General features: G+C 36.1%; 1 protein-coding gene across 1 annotated transcript in view; it reads left to right on the forward strand.

Moving 5' to 3' along the window:
- LOC128657156 (zinc finger protein 300-like) overlaps positions 1–16,504 on the forward strand; it is a 63,080-nt gene that overhangs the window by 18,917 nt on the left and 27,659 nt on the right. The window contains exon 7 of the mRNA XM_053711398.1: positions 6,189–6,296. Coding sequence (XP_053567373.1) covers positions 6,189–6,296 — 108 coding nt within the window. The remainder of the gene's footprint in view (positions 1–6,188; positions 6,297–16,504) is intronic.

Consider the following 16,504-nt stretch of genomic DNA (forward strand, 5'->3'; position numbering starts at 1 on the left):
CCCTCTCTTCCCTTCTCTCTTACCCACTGCTTCATGTAAATGATACACACACATGCCCTCTCTTCCCTTCTCTCTCACCCTCCGCTTCATGTAAATAATACACACACACACGCCCTCTCTTCCTTCTCTCTCACCCTCTGATTCATGTAAATGATACACACACATGCCCTCTCTTCCTTCTCTCTCACCCTCTGCTTCATGTAAATGATACACACACATGCCCTCTCTTCCCTTCTCTCTCACCCTCTGCTTCATGTAAATGATACACACACATGCCCTCTCTTCCCTTCTCTCTCACCCTCTGCTTCATGTAAATGATACACACACATGCCCTCTCTTCCTTCTCTCTCACCCTCTGCTTCATGTAAATGATACACACACATGCCCTCTCTTCCCTTCACTCTCACCCTCTGCTTCATGTAAATGGTACACACACATGCCCTCTCTTCCTTCTCTCTTATCCTCTGCTTCATGTAAATGATACACACACGTGCCCTCTCTTCCCTTCACTCTCACCCTCTGCTTCATGTAAATGGTACACACACATGCCCTCTCTTCCTTCTCTCTTATCCTCTGCTTCATGTAAATGATACACACACATGCCCTCTCTTCCTTCTCTCTCACCCTCTGCTTCATGTAAATGATACACACACACATGCCCTCTCTTCTCTTCTCTCTCTCACCCTCTGCTTCATGTAAATGATACACACACATGCCCTCTCTTCCCTTCTCTCTTATCCTCTGATTCATGTAAATGCTACACACACATGCCCTCTCTTCCCTTCTCTCTCACCCTCTGCTTCATGTAAATGATACACACACACACATGCCCTCTCTTCCTTCTCTCTTATCCTCTGCTTCATGTAAATGGTACACGCACACGCCCTCTCTTCCTTCTCTCTCACCCTCTGCTTCATGTGAATGATACACACACATGCCCTCTCTTCCCTTCTCTCTCACCCTCTGCTTCATGTAAATGATACACACACATGCCCTCTCTTCCCTTCTCTCTCACCCTCTGATTCATGTAAATGGCACACACACATGCCCTCTCTCACCCTCTGCGTCATGTGAATGGTACACACGCATTCCCTCTCTCACCCTCTGCTTCATGTGAATAGTACACATGCATGCCCTCTGTCACCCTCTGCGTCATGTGAATGGTACACACGCATGCCCTCTGTCACCCTCTGCGTCATGTGAATGGTACACACGCATGCCCTCTCTCAGCCTCTGCATCATGTGAATGGTACACACGCATGCCCTCTCTCACCCTCTGCATCATGTGAATGGTACACACACATGCCCTCTCTCACCCTCTGCGTCATGTGAATGGTACACACACATGCTCTCTCTCACCCTCTGTTTCATGTGAATGGTACACACACATGCTCTCTCTCACCCTCTGTTTCATGTGAATGGTACACACACATGCCCTCTCTCACCCTCTGCTTCATGTGAATAGTACACACGCATGCCCTCTCACACCCTCTGCATCATGTGAATGGTACACACACATGCCCTCTCACACCCTCTGCTTCATGTGAATAGTACACACGCATGCTCTCTGTCACCCTCTGCTTCATGTGAATGGTACACACGCATGCCCTATCTTCCCTTTTTCTTTCTTCACCCTCTGCTTCATGTAAATGATACACACATGCCCTCTCTCTTCTAGTTCATTAAATGGTATTCTTGAAACTTTTATTTTATTGTGAACTCAGACATTTGGGCCATTAATAAAGATTAAATATAGGAATAAATTGGCATCTGGTACTTTGTAATATACTGTAAATATCCTTTTAATACAATGACAGTAGTGGAACAATATTTAATCTATAGACTATTATATATAAATTTAAAGGGACATTCCGGTCAAAATTTAAATGCTCATAGATGAATTAAATCTCTGAATTGAAACATTTTTGCGCTATACAAGAATAAGCAAAAATACTTATAGTAAAAGTTTTCACTGTTTTAGTGTTATTATTTTTTCTGCACGTGCATGTGAAGCATAGCTGGATTTTCTTTGTGCACCAGCATTTTAAATTCTACAGCTGCTCAGAGCACCTGCAGGACTTGTATCATGTTAGCAATTAACAAATTGAGTCATTACCAGATGGTAAAAGCACCTTAGGCTGTGTTTAAAATGCTGGTGCACGGTGCATACTTAAATACATGTTTGAAACAGCTATAGCTTTTATTAGAAGCATTTTCGCTAATACATCTATATTACAAAAATGCTTCTATTCAAAATGCATCCATGTGGATTCTAATTTTGGCTGGAATGTTCCTTTTAAGTTATGAAATATGTTTTGGGTGTGTATGCCTCAGACTCATACCTTCAAATTTGCAATATATTTTAAATATTTAACGTAACATCTGAATTTACAAATCTAATAAAATTACATTTTTGATGTTATTGATCAACCTCAATATGCCCTAAATATTAAAGGGACAATCTACTTTATTTTTTTTTTTGTTTAAAAGCTATATAATGCCTTTACTACTTTGCTAGACATTTCCTAACATGTCATAACTCTAATACAAAAAGTTTTAAATGTTGGGGTCTAGAAAGAGCAGGAAACATAGAACCAATTCTGTTACAAAAGGAGACTAAATGGATATTCCCACTATATTCAATGATACCGTATGGCATGAATAGGAATAATAATTATTGGGTATATTTATGAATACTAAATAATTGGGGATTATATCTCAATCTAGTGTTTTTATAAATGATACCCATCTAGGTCACTAGCGTACAAAATACAATATGAATTAGTACCTCATTATTAATCTTATAGGCAGGCTAAATATGCCTTTGGGATTGTAAAGTTATGGAAGACTGTGCTGATTTGAATCATCAGGCCATTATAAACATTTTGTGAATATAAACCTTTATTTATAAATATGACAAATCCGCATTGAGGTATAATAAGGAAAATAAATTAGAGCTATGTTGTTTCAATCTATACATATTGTTGCTAAAATGTAGCTGTTATTGCAAGCTTTACAGCTAGACCTGCACATAAGATGGAATATCTTAGGGCTATACTCCCCAGATATACATTTTGCCCATCTATAATTATCTCTGGATTTCACATATAAATAGCTTTGTTTTATTTAGCACTGCAGTCGGCATAAATAAACGCAGCGTTAGACACAATATCAGTGAATTCTTCATGCCTGCATTGAAGGAATATCGACCTGATAGGCACACGCCCCCTTAGCATGACCAATGGCAGATGCAAGTCTGACGTTATGAGGGGGCGTGTATGCTAAGCCACAATTGGCGGCCGTTAATGGTGGTTCTTTCCCTATATAAAACACTGGATTTGGACACTCGGTTTGTCTAACTAATATTGAAAAAGGACCTTGATACTGTTTGAAACAAGTCTATTTGCTATAGCTCTCGGTGTGCTCTTCACCCCTGTCACCTGAAGGCGACATATCCAGTTATCGGCCAGGAAACATGAGAATAAATAGCGCCGCTGTTTTATGTAGTGGAATTGTCCTTTTAAGGACAGTTACATACTGGTTACTAATAGATTTTAATAGCATATATTAAAAGTTTATATTTTATCAGCTTACTCAAGCATAATACTGATAGTGAGTGCTTTAGCCCCCTTCTTTCTCTTGGTTATTTTTTAGGTCTTCATATTTACAGAGGGTGGCACCGGATATAGTACTTTTATAGTTACCTTATCCTTATTATCACATTTCTCACTGTCACAGTGAGAATAGAAAACATTTTGTTTTTGTTATATTTACTACCCATTCCCCAGCTTTGCATAACTAACATTGTTATATTAATATACTTTATACTGAAATATTTGTATAGACGTTTTCAGTGAATACAATTATACATGGATAATAACACTGGCTGTAATAATAAGCATATTTTCTCCATTACATCATCTTCAAATGAGACAATTTTGTATACATTAGTGATAACAAGTGTATCTAAGATCTATACTTTATAGCCTCAGTTTACCTGTTTCTAAGCCCCTGCAAGTCATCTTATATCCGTGCCTTTTATTAGCTTTTTATAGCCATACAGTGCTAGTTTATATGGATAACATTGTGCTCACTCCCATGTAGAATGATAATAACTATGCAGGAGCAGCACTAATTAGCTGAAATGCATGATTGTGAAAGAAACTGAGATAAGGGGGCCATCTACAAGGTGATCACAGAGGTAAAAAGTATACTAATATAACTGTGTTAGTTATGCAAAACTGTTGAATGGCTAATAAAGGCATTGTCTATTTTTAAACAATAACAATTTTCAAGTAGACTTTTCCTTTAAGTGTATGGCAATTAAGTACCCATTACTGTGTTAAATATTAGTTGCCTTTGGGGTGAGATAAAATCCTAAATTATTAAATGTTGTCTGCAATAAATGTTCTGACATAGAAACATAGATATTGACGGAAGATAAGAGCCATAGGCCCTGCAAGTCTTCCCAGATATTACCTAACAGTATAAACCTATCTAGTTCGTAGGATAGCCTTATGCTTGTCCCAGGCATTTTTAAAGTCCCCCACAGTGTTTGTCATTACTACCTCTTGAGGAAGTTTATTCCATAAATCAATCACTCTTTCTGTAAAGAAGTTCTTCCTCATATGACATTAATACTGATGTAGATGTCAAAGCAGAGTATCTGAGTGTAATGTGTCAGCTGGAAGCTCCAATGCAGGAAATGTGTGACAGTGAAGGTAAGTGCACGTGTGTGACAGTGAAGGTAAGTGCACGTGTGTGACAGTGAAGGTAAGTGCACGTGTGTGACAGTGAAGGTAAGTGCACGTGTGTGACAGTGAAGGTAAGTGCCCGTGTGTGACAGTGAAGGTAAGTGCACGTGTGTGACAGTGAAGGTAAGTGCATGTGTGTGACAGTGAAGGTAAGTGCACGTGTGTGACAGTGAAAATGAAGGTAAGTGCACGTGTGTGGCACTGAAGGTAAGTGCACGTGTGTGACGTGTCTTCTGTTTATGGGGTATTGGTATAGCTTATTGTCTGTAAGTGCTGTACATTATATTATCAGTTAGGGTGTCACCTCAATCACACACTGAGTGTCACAGTACAATATAGCCTGATACTCACTGCCTAGTGTTTAGTTATCCTGATCACATGACACCCAAGCCCTATACAGCTGCTGTCATTTATATCTGAGTATGATCATTACTGTTGTCATCTGATCAGCTGCAGATACATCAGTAGCACTTTGTAGGAGCATAAAATAAATCTCACAGCACTATATGATCTGCTCATCTGTATGTCCTGTCTGTATATTGTGAGTTAAAGGGGCATTGTACTTAAACCTTCTATAATACATGTGAAAGACCAGCAGAGAAACAGCTTTGTAATATTTATTTTTACGTGGATAATTTTAAAGGGACATTGAACTTTGCCAGCAAGCCACAACATTAAAGACAGAACCAACTAATTATTATTAGTGATAAATACCCAGTTGAGAAGGGGCAGCAGCGATGACTATGAAAATGTGCAATAGTGTACGCAGTTGAATTGCATATTCTAATGAGCTGTGAAGACGCACGTGCAAATGCAGGGATGCAGCCCGTGGGTGAAACATTTATTTTAGATCCATTTAGGGCCAGATTACGAGTGGCGCGTTGGTTAACAGGGTATGAAATGGCTCAGTGGTGAAAAGGTTAAACTTGATAACTTGCATTATTCCTATTATTTTTACTCTAAGAGAAAATGCCTTTGTCTTGAACTATATAAATCCCTTTATATATCTGATGTCTCTATCATATCACTGTGGTACTCTCTCTCACACAGGCAATACAAGTTAAGATCATTAAATGGGCTATAGTGGGGTTTTAATAACCAATGGGAAATGGATTTTATTTTAAAAACCTCACAGAACCCTGTAATACGTCTCATATGGGAATTCTGATTGGTTACAGTGAGGCTGCATTTGTAGCAAGTAAAGTAACTGATTCCCAGCTAACTCCCTTTACTGTATGACACAGGTTGTATTTACTGTTGTGCTGATGTCATTTCATGGGATGTTTCTTCCAGATGTGACTGCTACTGATGTAGGCTCAGGTGCTTTTAACTGAAATTACACTGTTTTTCACATTTTGTTTTAAACTAACTTTTATAAAGATACCATGCAAAGAATCATTTATTTATTTATTTCTATTACTGATATTTTTTCAGATGTAAACAATGCTAAAATTGTATGTAACACGGAACAAACAGAAGATCAGTGGCTAAGTAATATGACAGAAGCTGCAAAGCAGGAAATATGTGACAATATAAATACAGGTAGGTGTAATAGTGTGACGTGTGTCTGAGGGATACAGGGTACAGGTGAGTGTACGTGTGTGATGTGTCTGAGGGATACATGGCACAAGTGAGTGTACGTGTGTGATGTGTCTGAGGGATACAGGGCACAGGTGAGTGTACGTGTGTGATGTGTCTGAGGGATACAGGGCACAGGTGAGTGTACGTGTGTGATGTGTCTGAGGGATACAGGGCACAGGTGAGTGTACATGTGTGATGTGTGTCTGAGGGATACAGGGTACAGGTGAGTGTACATGTGTGATGTGTGTCTGAGGGATACAGGGTACAGGTGAGTGTACGTGTGTGATGTGTCTAAGGGATACAGGGCACAGGTGAGTGTACGTGTGTGATGTGTCTGAGGGGTACAGGGCACAGGTGAGTGTACATATGTGATGTGTCTGAGGGATACAGGGCACAGGTGAGTGTATTTGTATGACATATGGGGGATGCAGGGCACAGGTGAGTGTATGTGTGTGATGTGTCTGAGGGATACAGGGCACAGGTGAGTGTACATGTGTGATGTGCCTGAGGGATACAGGGCACAGGTGAGTGTACATGTGTGATGTGTCTGAGGGATACAGGGCACAGGTGAGTGTACATATGTGATGTGTCTGAGGGGCACAGGTGAGTGTACATATGTGATGTGCCTGAGGGATACAGAGCAGTAGGGCACATGTGAGTGTACATATGTGATGTGTCTGAGGGATACAGGGCAGTAGGGCACAGGTGAGTGTATTTGTATGACATATGGGGGATGCAGGACACAGGTGAATGTACATGTGTGATGTGTCTGAGGGATACAGGGCACAAGTGAGTGTACATATGTGATGTGTCTGAGGGATACAGGGTACAAGTGAGTGTACGTGTGTGATGTGTCTGAGGGATAGAGGGTACAGGTGAGTGTGTATGTGTGATGTGTCTGAGGGATACAGGGCAGTAGGGCACAGGTGAGTGTACATATGTGATGTGTCTGAGGGATACAGGGTACAGGTGAGTGTACATGTGTGATGTGTCTGAGGGATAGAGGGTACAGGTGAGTGTGTATGTGTGATGTGTCTGAGGGATACAGGGCACAGGTGAATGTACGTGTGTGATGTGTCTGAGGGATACAGGGTACAGGTGAGTGTACGTGTGTGATGTGTCTGAGGGATACAGGGCACAGGTGAGAGTACATGTGTGATGTGTCTGAGGGATACAGGTCACAGGTGAGTGTACGTGTGTGATGTGTCTGAGGGATACAGGGCACAGGTGAATGTACGTGTGTGATGTGTCTGAGGGATACAGGGTACAGGTGAGTGTACGTGTGTGATGTGTCTGAGGGATACAGGGCACAGGTGAGAGTACATGTGTGATGTGTCTGAGGGATACAGGGTACAGGTGAGTGTACGTGTGTGATGTGTCTGAGGGATATAGGGCACAGGTGAGTGTACATGTGTGATGTGTCTGAGGGATACAGGGCACAGGTGAGTGTACGTGTGTGATGTGTCTGAGGGATACAGGGCACAGGTGAGTGTACATGTGTGATGTGTCTGAGGGATACAGGGCAGTAGGGCACAGGTGAGTGTACGTGTGTGATGTGTCTGAGGGATACAGGGTACAGGTGAGTGTACATATGTGATGTGTCTGAGGGATACAGGGCAGTAGGGCACAGGTGAGTGTACATATGTGATGTGTCTGAGGGATACAGGGCAGTAGAGCACAGGTGAGTGTACATGTGTGATGTGTCTGAGGGATACAGGGCAGTAGGGCACAGGTGAGTGTACATATGTGATGTGTCTGAGGGATACAGGGCACAGGTGAGTGTACATATGTGATGTGTCTGAGGGATACAGGGCAGTAGAGCACAGGTGAGTGTATTTGTATGACATATGGGGGATGCAGGACACAGGTGAGTGTACATATGTGATGTGTCTGAGGGATACAGGGCAGTAGGGCACAGGTGAGTGTACATGTGTGATGTGTCTGAGGGATACAGGGCAGTAGGGCACAGGTGAGTGTACATATGTGATGTGTCTGAGGGATACAGGGTACAGGTGAGTGTAGCACCAAATTTAGTAGTGATCTCACCGAAAATGAGCAAGGAGAGAAGGTATATAGTATAAAAACTATCCTTTATTTTATTTAAAACCAGCATAAAGGCACAGCACAGGACACAGCTGACGCGTTTCTGCCTCAGAGGCAGTTCATCAGAGCTAATAAACAAGCGTTACAGCTGTTAAATAATCAAGGTAAGAGGTATTTCAGCCAATTGCAACTTGTTCAACACTTTTTCAGGTTTAACACATTCAGTACCTCCATTGCAATAATCACTATACTTCATACACAAATATACACTATCCTATAACGACTATTAAGAAAGCTCATTTAAAATATAAAACATTAAGAAAGAGAATAGAAATAATGCAAAACAATTTTTTCATACAATGTGATTTTAAATGATGATGGGAAAAGAAACACACAGAGGTTGCACATATTACATATGAATACAGTATAAAAGTCAAATGCCATATAATAATTGATAACTGTCCAATCTCTGCATATTTATTCCCCAACATCATATCGCATTTCAACAGAGAACATTATACTATATGGGATATCGGTTGTTGTATAATCACATGTGTCGCATAGACACTTAACAAAACCCAAAATGCAAAATCTAGAAGAAAAAGCATAGATATGTCAGATTTAATTTATATATAAATAATATAAGATCTAACATGGACTGGAATAATTATATCTAATTCCTATCTATAAACAATTTGACATCGCTAATCTTGTTCATACCATTGGGGGATCCAGTTCTTAATGTATAGATCCAGAACACTTCCTTTCTTAAAGGGACTGTAAACTTTTACATTTCTCACCCACCGTATAAACTATCAAATATCCATATAATATAATTATTATATTGTGCAGAGTATAAGCGCTGCGGAAGCAAATGAAAATAAGTTTTATTCTTGCTTTCTGATTTAACACTACGTCCGCCCATGCAGCCTGAGTACACTCTATAGCAAATTCAGCGCTGCAGGGCACTTGCGTCATACAGACACTTCCTCCTCCCATCGCTATACCCGGAGCGCGCATTATGTGTAAGATTGAGCATGCGCAAATCGGCAAGTCTACTTCACAAAATATAAGCAGCGGATCGCAATGCAAAGCGCATTGCAATTCACTGCTTTTGTTCCACTTCCTACTCGCATCTGAAGAGAATCATTTAGCAACTCACCCTAAACTAAAACGAGCAATTTTTCATTATATATTAGTTTTTTGGTAAGTTAAAAATTTTTAAGGGACCGCCAATAATTCCCAATAAATTTTTTTAATTACCTCCTATGAGACTAATAATTTTTGATGTATCCTTTCACATATTGTACTTTTTATTATATTATTATTTTATTTGAACATAAATTTATTATACAGTAATTATATATCATTTTAAAATATAGCTCAATTAAAACTAAGAGATATGTATTGAACTCTAGTTCTATGTGCATAAATTCATTATTCTCTCACACAGCCATTTTAGTTCAAATAAAGTCTGATTTTAATTTTTTTAAAGATCCACCATACTCACCCTCTCGCTCACATTTTTTTTATATATACATATATATATAAATATATATATATATAAAAATATCTATGTACATAATAATACTTTGTGTGTATACATATATATATATATATATATACTTTTTAAATACACAATCTGTATATATATATATATATATTATTTTATCGCTATATACATTAATATATAGATATATATATATATATCACCCCTACTTATATAAATATATCATATATCCATATAAAAACATAAATATATATACAACCAAACACACACATATATATAGTTATATATATATATACATACATACATACATATGTATATATATATATATATATATATATATATACAAATATATATATATATATAAACACACTCATGAAAAGAATCAAGAGTATGCGACATAACTCCTTTCTAAACTTGTATACTCTGTATTTTTTCTGTAAGTCACTATATCATTGCACATTCTTGATTTTATCTCTATTGAGATAGAGATAAATAGATATACAATTTTAACACTATATATATATATATATATATATATATATATATATATATATATATATATATATATATATATATATATATATATATATATATAACCAAACTGTAACCATTTAGATACATATATATATATATATATATATATATATATTTGTGTTTATGTGTATATATCTATATATATATATATATATGTTTGTGTATACCTATTTATAAATCTATGTATGTATATAAATATATATATATATATATATATATATATATATATATATATATATATGTTTGTATGTATTTGTTCTAGTGTGTGTGTATATATATATATATATATATATATATATATATACAGTCTAGTTTGGACATCACAATCATACACCATCCGTTAGAAATGACAAGCATCAATGCAATAAAGTGCATATAATATCTAAAGAAAAACCAGGCACTCAATGGACTTCATAAAACATCCTTTTATTCAAAACATTAAATAAACATAACGTTTATGCACATATCCTGTGCGTTTGTCAAATGTCACCTTGAAGAAATGTAACCTAGCACCTAAACCACATGTGGTTTAGGTGCTCGGTTACATTTAGCAAGGTTAAATTTGACAAAGGCACAGGTTATGTTCTGAAACGTTATGTCTATTTAATATTTAATATAAAATCAGTCCAGAATGGAATGCATAGAAAGAAATGTTTGCATAAAAATTCAAGTAAAGTCTGTGTTGTGCGATTATTTTATTAGGTTTATAATGCTGTTTAGCAATTTTTTTTGTTCATTTAACTTAGTTTAATTATATATTCTGTGTTGTGTGATTATTTTATTCGGTTTATAATGCTGTTTAGCATTTAAAATCTTCATTTCAAAGATTTAAAAATAATGTATTAGGTGTTACTTATGACAATTTTGAGGGGGGCCTGTAACCTATCTCCCTCACTTCCCATTGACTTACATTATAAACTGGGTTTCGATTTACAACGGTTTCGATTTACAACCATTCCTTCTGTAACCTAACCACGGTGTAAAATGAGGGCTACCTGTATATATATATATATATATTTTATTATATATACATATATATATATATATATATATATATATATTTATAATCAGAGTATTATGCGGAAATTATGATATTCATGATGTTCTTAATTTGATTATTGACCTATAATTGTTCTAATTTTATTTTAGATCAAATAAATATGCCTAAGTGCATAATCAAAAATTGTAGATGTTCTTCGTGTAAGGGAAGATTGAATCCAGAAGTATCATTACATGTATTTCCAACTTCTCCAGAAAGGATACGTGAATGGTTATTTCAGACTGGACAGTATGTGGATGACATGGAAGAGATGGTTAAAAAAGTTTTTGAAACAAACAGATTTCATAAATATCGAATGTGCTCATTACATTTTGACGAAACAGCGTATTACACACATGGAGTGCGTAAATATTTAAAAAGAGATGCTATTCCAACTATCTTTGGTTCGCAACATTCATCTATTAATCATTTGGATTCTACATTCTCAGTTCCACAAAAATACAACTCAAACGATTGCAGACCGTTATTTCCATGTAAAAAAATTAGGATCTCCTTAAAAGATGGTGAACCGTTTCATACTGTCATCGAAATGAATGCACCGAGTAGACAAACATCAAGGCTTAAAGAGTATTCTGAACTATTTATTTGCAGCAGTTGTTGTGAGAGGAATCAAAAAACTTTTAAAGATGCAAGTACAAATACAGAAATTATTGAGTCTCATGACAAAAATACTGAATTTGATCCTTTTTATGGAACGTTAAAGGGATACTAAACCCAATTTTTTATTTCATGATTCAGATAGAGCATGAGATTTTAAGCACCTTTCTAATTTACTCCTATTATCAATTTTTCTTTGTTCTCATGCTATCTTGATTTGAAAAAGCAGTACTGTAAGCTTTAGAGCCGGACCATTTTTGTTCAGCACATGGGTAGCACTTGCTGATTTGTGGCTAATTGTAGCAAACCAATCAGCAGCTCTACCAAGGTGCTGAACTAAAAAATGGGCCGGCTCCTAACCTTTTATTACTGCTTTTTCAAATCAAGATAACATGAGAACAAAGAAAAATTGATAATAGGAGTAAATTAGAAAGTTGTTTAAAATGGTATGCTCTATCTGAATCATGAAAGAAAAAAATGAGGGGTTAGTATCCCTTTAAGTGCCAAGTTACAAACCGGTAAATTATTCGGTTTAAAAAATGCTTCTTCCTCAACCAGGGGAATGATAAAAATGGTTGACAATTACTGTTGGACAATGGGCAATGTTCAACCAGATGATTCAGCCAAAGACCATTGCCCTGAAATTATAGATAAACTTATTTCTGAAACAACAACACCAGACAAAAGTTTAGCAGTACCGGTAGAAAGCAATGAAGCAGATAATAGTGAGATCGCTACCGATGGTTTAGTATTGTGTAATACTATAGCAGTAGACAACATCGAACAATCATTTTCTGAATTTCAAAATGTTTCTATTGCAAGTACTGTTTTATCTGATATCCCCAAAAAAGATTCCTTAATTTTAGACCCAAGCTACACCCCAGAGAAAAATGAAACATCTTTTGATGATTTTTCATTTATGGAAACACCAAATTCCAATGATTATGTGAAAGAAAAAAAATACATTGTATTCGATAGTTGTCTCGAGGAATTACTCCAAATGCTTCCTTGTAAGGCGGTACCAAATTGTGAAGCCCCAATTTTTCAAATAAAAAAAAATGTGCTTGGTACAATGTTGACAGTCACATTGGAATGCTTGAATGGACACCAAAGTATAGTCTGGAGATCACAACCCACTATTGGTAGAATGCCAATGGGTAACATACTTAGTTGTGCTTCTATACTTTTCAGTGGAAACCATTTCGAAAAAATTAAAGAATTCTGTTATTTTCTCGGATTGCAGTTCATCTCTCGCCAAACTTTTTATAAAACTCAAAGGAAATATCTATTTCCAGTTGTCGACAATTTCTGGATCAAAGACAAAGAGAACACACTATCTATAATACGCGATAGACCAATCACATTGTCAGGGGATGGTCAATGTGATAGCCCAGGCTTTAGTGCTAAATACTGCACATACACAATGTTAGAAGAGGAGACAAAGAAAATTGTAGAATTTCAAATTGTCCAAGTTACAGAGTCAACTTCTTCGGTGGCAATGGAAGCCAAGGCATTCCGCCGATGTTTAAACACAATAATTAATTCAAATTTAATGGTTGTTACAATTGCCACAGACCGACATATCAGCATCAGAAAAATTATGAGAGACGATTATTCTCAAATCAATCATCAATTTGATGTTTGGCATTTTAGTAAAAATGTTCGTAAAAAATTATTTGCAATATGTAAAAAAAAAAGCTGTAAAGAACTTACACCTTGGGTACCTGCAATCATTAACCATCTTTGGAAATCGAGTATGATGTGTAATGGAGATGTTAATTTACTCTGCGAAATGTGGCGTTCCTTACTTTACCACATCAAAAACATTCATACATGGGAAGGTGGGAACCTTGTCAATTGTTGTACACATCAGAGTCTAGATAATGAAGCACAGCGTAAACGAAAGTGGCTGCAGCCAGCCAGTAATGCTCTACGTGAACTTTCGACTTTTGTTTGCAGCAGAGACATTGAAAAGGATTTTCCAAATCTTACAAAATTCTGTCACACAGGTGACATTGAGGTATTCCACAGCCTAGTCCTTAAATACCGTCCCAAAAGGACACACTTTAGAATGGATGCCATGGAGGCACGAACAAAGCTGGCTATACTAGCTCATAATCAAAATGTTGATAGAGTACAGCAAGTTATAAGATGTCCTAAATCCAATTCCGGAACATTTGGTGAATTACAATTTAAAACAGTGTTTCCAAAATCTAAGAAAGAGTGGCAGGTACGTCCAATATATGAAGAGATGAATATGGAACATATTTTTCCCATGATGTGTGATGTTCTAAAGATGGTTGCTGGTGAACTTGAACATAGTTGGGAGTCTAAAAACCAAACTCTACCATCCAATATTGCATCAACGCCAAAACCCGAAAAAAGACAACTAATTGAGAAACGCAGATCCCGATTTCCCAATAAAGGACCGATATTTAATTAACATGATTATCGAGTTATCCAACATAAAGATATAACTTTTTCTATTTTGCATTTATAACTCAAATAATTAAACTAAAAATTTTGTTTATGTTTACTAATATGTATTTGGAACATGAAAGTTAAAAAAAAATTCTAATTTGATTTGGTTGGCTGTTTATATATAATATTTTACGTGTTTAAAGATTTTTATATTTTTTTTAAAAAAATTTTTGAAGTGTGAGGATAAAAATGTATTAACATGTTTGGTGTTAACACATTATTGGTTATTTTAAAAAAAAAAAAAAAGGTATAAATAAAAACAAACCAGTTGATAATTAAATTGTTTAAATTGGAGTTTAATTAGCAACATATTGATTATCAAAATTTAATAAAAACTCTTCTGAACTAATATTTTATTAACGGAAAAATATTCAAAATAATTAATCAAGGATCATCTCCACAGCTGCAACCTCATTTTCAACATCAATAAATCCAATATAAATATTATATGGTGAAGGAAAGGCATTACGGATCATTGAAACAACACATGATGGAATGGGTTTCCTATTCCTAGGTCCAAGAAAGCCGTGAACCCATGATGTAAATCCACGATAAGCGATTTTTCTGAAATCCCTATAAAAAATATTATAATTATTTTTTTAAATAGTTTCAAAGTAATGGCAGACAAACATGACTTTTTAAATTAGATCAAAAACTGTACATTCGTAAATTATTTTTTTATTAATGTATAATAATATTCTTATGCGATACTAACCGGTCATCAAGATCTCTCGGTCTTCTGACACGTGATGTCCGAAAAGTTGCATGATAGGTGTGCATAATTATTAAGAATTCTCTATTTGTTAGGTTGTCAGACAAGTGCGGAGCCAAACATATACATTCTGCTCCTGCAGGTATTAATTGCCTCATTTTTTCATCCTCACGGCAGCAAAAACACTCGATTGGGGTTGGCATGTTGACACAATTTCCACATGTACACCATTCGGTGTTCCCTATTCTCTGATTTTCAGCAGATTGGGATGATGCTCCTGCTTCCACTTCAGAGGACGCACTATCTTCAGAATTTTCATTAACAGGATCCCATAGATGACTTTGTGTAACATCAAAGAACATCGGACGCGATCGACGTCTGGAATCCATTATTTCTCGCTGAAATTGATTAATTTAAAATTTTAATGAATAGTGACATATGTATTTTTAGTGATAAAATTAATAATCAAATTTAATTTTAAATTTTTATTAAATGGACACCGAACCAAAATGTTTTCGTTCATGATTCAGATAGAGCATGCAATTTTAAGACCCTTTCTAATTTACTTCTATTATCAATTTTAATTCTTTCTATTGCTATCTTTATTTGAAAAAGAAGGCATCTCATCTAAGGAGCAAGCAAATGTTTGCTTCAGGTCCATGGACAGCAAACATTTATTGGTGCTGAACAATCAGCAAGGTCAACACAGGTTGTTCACACAAAATGGTCCGGCATATAAACTTACATTCTTGATTTTCAAATAAACATACCAAGAGAATGAAGAATATTTGATAATAGTAGTAAAATAGAAATTGGGTTAAAAAGGCATGCTCTATGTGAATAAATAGAGATGCTTTTTGGTTACAGTGTCCCTTTAAGATACATATTTAAATCTTTCATTACTTTACAGTATAAAATAAAAAATTTATTATTACCAGTCGTGCAATTTCTTCATTATCCATCTCCAGAATGGTGTTTCGAGAAGTACCTGGACGGTCGGACATTGTATACACAAAATTTATTCTATAAAAAAGTTTAATTATTTTATTTTTAGTAGACGTCATTGGTCAAAAAGATAAATCTACATGTCATCACTACGTTCCCTAAAAAAGTAACACACTATTTCGAATTGAATATCTGTATTTCTAACATCTCTTCCTGGATGTCCTCTCAATAAATCCATATAAATCTGCTGTAAAATGAGTTCCACATTTTAAATTTTTATTTAGAAA

The sequence above is a fragment of the Bombina bombina genome, chromosome 4, assembly GCF_027579735.1.
Source record: "Bombina bombina isolate aBomBom1 chromosome 4, aBomBom1.pri, whole genome shotgun sequence".
NCBI classification, from domain to species: domain Eukaryota; kingdom Metazoa; phylum Chordata; class Amphibia; order Anura; family Bombinatoridae; genus Bombina; species Bombina bombina.